At 36.6% G+C, this 6000-nt stretch overlaps 1 protein-coding gene across 1 annotated transcript in view; it reads right to left on the bottom strand.

The window, feature by feature from the left end:
• Window positions 1-2438: 2438 nt before the first annotated feature.
• The window catches only part of LOC128677403 (transcription factor Sox-12-like), an 83597-nt gene continuing 80035 nt past the window's right edge, over window positions 2439-6000 (bottom strand). Inside the window, exon 2 of the mRNA XM_053758199.1 lies at window positions 2439-4112. Coding sequence (XP_053614174.1) covers window positions 3393-4112 — 720 coding nt within the window. The 3' untranslated portion in view covers window positions 2439-3392. The remainder of the gene's footprint in view (window positions 4113-6000) is intronic.

Raw genomic sequence — 6000 nt, 5'->3', positions numbered from 1 at the left:
ATGATTTTTAAACAATATAACGAGAATATTTTCAACTTTTCAGTTCTGTGAATAAATCACTAACTATATTCAATGAATCGCATTTTACTCTAATTTTACAAACGTATAACTTTTATAATACAATGTTACAGAATATATAATATATTTGTTTTTGCCTATTGCGTTGTTATGAAATCCATTATTAGGTTTTGAAGCGACGAAGCGAAGTATCATATGGAGTTAATACAATACAACAATAAAATATATACGTATTTTAATATATAACCTACAACAACTAACTAGGTACGTCATTTATGATATTTTTGAGACGCATATACCCTCTAATTTTTCTCACAGTAACGCTTTATTTTGACTTCATTTTTATTATAAACAGTATACTTATTTACAAACCATAGATATAAACTATGGTACTACATGAAAAGAATTTAAAAGACTACTGAAGGAGAAAGCCAATTTTTATGCAAACGATCAAATAACATCAAAGATACATTTCAAGGAAGGCAAAGGTAACATCAATGGAACTTTTTACATCTAACATTTAAATGAAAACATTTAACCCTGATAATTCCAAATATTGAAGTATAACAACAAGAAGCGCTAAATTACTCGTACAACATTATAAATTCGATGTTGCCATTTATAATAATTATTTCGGGATCACATTTTCTCCCCGCTAGTAAAAATCACGCTGCAACTTTAACAGTTTCTATGTTCGCAAATTCTTGAACATAATATTTTTATTGTATAAAACACGAATTTTTGAACCACTCGAATTCTCAATTAGTACGATAACTATCTATTTTGCTTAATGCGACACCATTAATTAATTCTATCTGGCTTATTGATGAGTATAATAACGGCGATTCTAATGTTTTTATTAGTAAAAGGGATATTTAGACTAATTTGAGCGTCGGTCACTATTAAGATATTGCTTAAAATCGTTGAATCGAATATTTATCACAAGTACAAAGTAACATCAAAAGACGATGAAAGCAAATAAACAAAACACAAGCCAAAATATATATTCAAACAACACGCGATACGAAGTTTTGCTGAAAACTGTCGCCGGCTCGCACTGAAGCAAAAAATGACTTTTTATTGTCAAAGTTTAAAAGTATGGAGGGATATATTACATAGCAAGGAATATGATAAAATGTAATGAAATTGTTCACACTCCTTCTCAAGTATTCCAAACGTTTTGTAAGAGGATAAAAAAAAATGCAATCTGGTGTCAAAGAAAATCCTAATGTACAATTTACATTTTTCGACAGCATCTAATAACCACTACAGCTTAAAATATATTGAGCATTACTAAAATATATTATGAACAGTGGTAGTTTAGGCACAATTTCCATCTCATTATATCATAATATATACCGCTCTACAACACACGGGACCTTACAAGTACGGTAATATAGAACAACATGTATTTTATGCATTTTCGTAGACACTTACTAATTAATACGTAAACTTTTTTTTACATATATATTTATAAGAATATAATATAAGTAAAGCATTTTTTTCTTATGAATAGAGCACAACGGATCCCTTAATTTTTAATGGGACACAGATTATCTACAAATATTGTTTTCACAATCTGAAACATTAATTACATTAGAATGTTTGTTTATCTATCTTAAAAATGACTGAGGTAATATTTCCGTAAACATTACCCCCTAATTAAGTGACACCATTTTCAATGAATTGACAGATTCAGCGAATTCTCAAATAGAAGCTTGTGCGTTACTATGGAAAAAACTTCCAATACATACAATAGCTATCGCCTTTGCATCACTACTATTATTATACTTGTATAAAATGAGAGATCAGCGTTAATTTTTTACAAAATGCGAAGATAATATTTCCACAGTAACACAAAGTATAAAAATATTTTGTCTAAAATTCACGTTAAGATCGTATTTCACCAGTTTTAAAATAAACAAGTCACAGAAGCTAGCGTAGCTAAAACTATTCTACGGTTGCGTTATCAGTCTCTATAATCTTAAAATTTAGAAATCGATAAAGTAAATCACAGAGTCTGAAATAGCGATGTATTTGAGTGAAAACGAACTGTGCGCCTATCAAAATCCCACCGTTCCGCAAAATTACTTTCCCATTATTGATATGTATCTTTCTGTAGACCATTTGTATTGAAAATGTTAGCGTAAAGTTAAAGAAAGAGAATTATGTGTCCCTTCACATCGATCCATAGGTGCCATCGTAACTTAACAGTTATACATACCTTACCATCAAACAGAGAATACCTTACCTACACACTAACGAACATTACAACGCGAAACATCGAATCCTTACAATGGACCCCTACCACGGTATATAAAAAAAAATTTAGAGGCAGAATAAGCCCCGCGCGCCGTAGAAGAATACAATATGCGCGCGGCAATTTCAATAGCAAACTTAACCGTGGTAAAGGCCCTACAATTCTACCCAAAATTCCGCACCCCGAAATTCCTCAAATGACATACCGATTAGCTTCAAACAGTAAAATTAAATCATCGTACTATTACCTATATGTGCATTCAAAGTATAAGTGGACTTACGTACAGTAAATAGAACGCAAGACATACGACTACAATCTATTCTTATTTTTCTATTATTCCAATGATATATTGCTCTACTAACTTTTTAAAATAAAACAAATGTAAGTGATGACTCTTAAAGTATTTGTTAAAAAAGTAAACGAAATTCGACACAATATTTGCAAACTTACTATTAAACTAGAAGCCAAGTCGAGTAATGTACATATTACAGAATACGGACGCGACAACGCGGTGCGAGCAGATACGGCCCGCGGACACACGGTTATACTGTGCTCAAATACGAACTCGTCGACAAAATCTTTAAATACCATGTCGAGCAAAGACTAACCATGTCTCCGAGGCCCCTAACAAACCCGTGGCTTACTAACCAGGCGACGGAGTGTAGACGGATTTATTTACTGAGATGCGTCTGAGACGTGCCGTTTGGAAATCACCCCTCGTGTCAAGTTTAAACGAAAGCAATACAAAAAAAAAGAACCAACTCACAGCCTATGTTAACCCGATGCATTCCCGACGAGTATAATGACGTTGTGGCGTCAACTATTACAATGAACATTCGATCAACGAACTGACAATTGATAAATCAATAAATTGAAACAGAAACGCGACCTAGATCTAGGTCGGTTGTTATTAAACTAAAATTTTCGCCCTCGAACCTTACTAAATAACTTTGTACATTGAATCCAAAAATCGACACGTAATTTTGGATGTAGGCACTCTCTAGGCGGGGCGGCGAGACATCGCCGCGTCGTCGGCCTCCGTTCGGCGGCGCAATGGCCGACCGCATGAGATCAATGGAACCGGCCAGCAGCGACCGTGGCGACCCTCACACCCTTAAGGTTTGAGGAAAGAACTGATCGCCATGTCGTCCCACCCGCTGGATACACCGATATTGTTTAACATTTCAGAGACATCCGGAGTGCAGGAGAACTCGAAGTGCGATCCTGACGATGATGACGCCGTTTCAAACGCGTCCGAGGTGAGCGCGAGGTCGAGGTCGACTTCGCAGTCGGCTGGTAGGGTTAGCAGATCTGTGATGGAGTACAGATCGTGTAAGTCTGAGCCTTGGATATTGCGAGTGCCATCTTCGTAGAAGCAGGCGGATTCTGGTGAATCTGGAGAGCCAGCGGGAGATGCTGGCAGAGGCTGAGGTAGCGATGTGTCCATTGGGACGCTGGGGATTGATGGGACGGTCTGCGCCGTTCGCGATCGTCGTCTGGCAATCCCTCTGTTATTGTTGGAGTCAGCGCGTTGCTTGCGCTTTTGCTTATTGACGGCGCCGGACCTCTGCGCGGGTTTCGCTGCCTTCTTGCGAGGCCTGTATTTGTAGTCTGGGTACTCGCGCATGTGTAGCTGCCTCAACCTTTCCGCTTCATCAATGAATGGCTGTCGTTCCTCATCGTTCAACGTCTTCCAAACACGCCCGAGGTTCTTGGATATTTCCGCGTTGTGCATGTCTGGCGTTTGTTCGCATATTTTCCTGCGTTCGATCTGTGACCAGACCATGAACGCGTTCATTGGTCTCTTTATGTGATTTGGATTGTTCTTCTTTGTCTGTGAACAAAAGAAAAGATATCATTAGAATAATATTCGAGTTTTTGGCAAAATATAAAAAAATATATATGAGAAGGAAAATCAGTGTTATCAGTTTAATTGTCGAGAACGCAATTATTATTTCAGACATGTCCAATCGCCGTTGGCAAGAGCTGACTATATTGAATTAGTATGCATGGCATTGCACCATTAAGTCTGCAGCCTTACTATAAATGATTTTGTTATCATAGGAATTATTATTACTACAAACAAGTCGAATTATAATTATTCTAATAGATCCATAACGGAAAATTTTATACAAATTGCGTAGGTTGATGTAATGCATTCAATGTGATCGTGATTGGTTTGTGTTACGCGTAACCCAATTTTAAAATCTATTTCGACGTGAGTATCATTGCTATCAATAAAACATTCGAGTGGAGTGTTCTCTAGTATACTAAACAGTTCCGCGTTGACTTAACGCTTGTACAACATTGACTAAAGAGGATGTTTAAGGACATGGGAAGTGATTATCAAAACGTGTAGGAAACGGTCGTGAGGTCGAATCGTGTGTTTTTCCTTACGAAAGCCCCGCATCAGATAAGAGTTCCATATTCGATGAAATGGAAAACATATTTCCGAGGTTTAGCCACGGGAAGTTTATGTCCCACTATCGTCCCAGCCGCTTTACGAAGGAATATAAAAACAACACTGCACGGTAAGAACATAAGCGAATATTCCCCTTTATTATTCAAATGTTACTTTTGCTAAACTTCACTCGGGCGGTCCCCATGGAAGAGGGGAGAAAACCTCGCTGGATTTTATGTTTTTTGTTGGTCCTATTTATATTCAGGACAAAAAAAGGGTTTGTCAGTGAGCGACTAAATCAAGTTCGGTGTCTCAAGGTGAACTGAATAGAGGTAGGCAGTTTTTTGCGTTGATACGTATCAAGCTTACTAATATAAGAGTTTTTGTGGGCCCAATTTGTTTTGGGCCGCAATTTGGTGCAACGGCTGGGTAGATTAATCACCTGTTCTTGGCTATCTGTGACTAATACGATCGTTGCTAAGCGATGCTTCACGTTTTACCAAAGTCACCTCTGGATTGACGTGTTAAAAACATATTTTATTTCTGCACGTATCATTTAATTTTGTACATGACTGGATTCGGTTGTAACTTGATTTAAATGCAAGCTATAATTGAGTATCTCCTTTCTGTTTTTTATGTGTTTTCGTGCAAATATAAAAATAAGTACAGTTGAATTGCTAAATGTTTAAATGATTTTTCATATTGTTGTAAATAATAATCCTATGCATCTTTAAAAAGGAATATTATTAACATTTTACATAGTTATTAACGGAAACCAGTACTCCAAACTAGTTTATTAATACTTGTTACTACAATTCCTCAAAGGAAGTTATTATTCATTTTTTAAAAAAACTTTATCTACTTAAAATGACCTTCTGATTGCGAAAACTGCGGAATCGAAGTTTTGCTTCTAACACGGAAACATGCCTTGACCTTGGTTACCAATATAAACTTTTCTGCATTTATGTACAGTCGAGGGGAGATAGACCTGACCTGTGGTAGTAAGTTACTTAGCTGAGGGGTCAGTTTTAGTTTAGTTTTATCTGCCCTTGACTGCACAGTCGACATAAATCGACCACGATTCATTCGGCTGCCGTTTCCGCCTGGCAGAAGGAGTAAACCCAAGAAATTCTGGCTTGATGTCATCAAGGATGATATGTGTGCCAATATTCAGACAACTAAGAATATTGGCCTTGCAAAATGAAGAAAATTACGTCATTACACGAGAATTTTACGCTATATTGTTACTTGTTTTTTTTTTATTTGACTGTACTTGAGTTGGCAACAAGCTCGGATCTTCGGTAAACAAAGATATTAATCA

Source organism: Plodia interpunctella, chromosome 18 (assembly GCF_027563975.2).
Source record: "Plodia interpunctella isolate USDA-ARS_2022_Savannah chromosome 18, ilPloInte3.2, whole genome shotgun sequence".
Lineage (NCBI taxonomy): Eukaryota > Metazoa > Arthropoda > Insecta > Lepidoptera > Pyralidae > Plodia > Plodia interpunctella.
The sequence above is the reverse complement of the archived record's forward strand: the minus strand, read 5'-3'. Positions and strand labels throughout refer to the sequence as shown.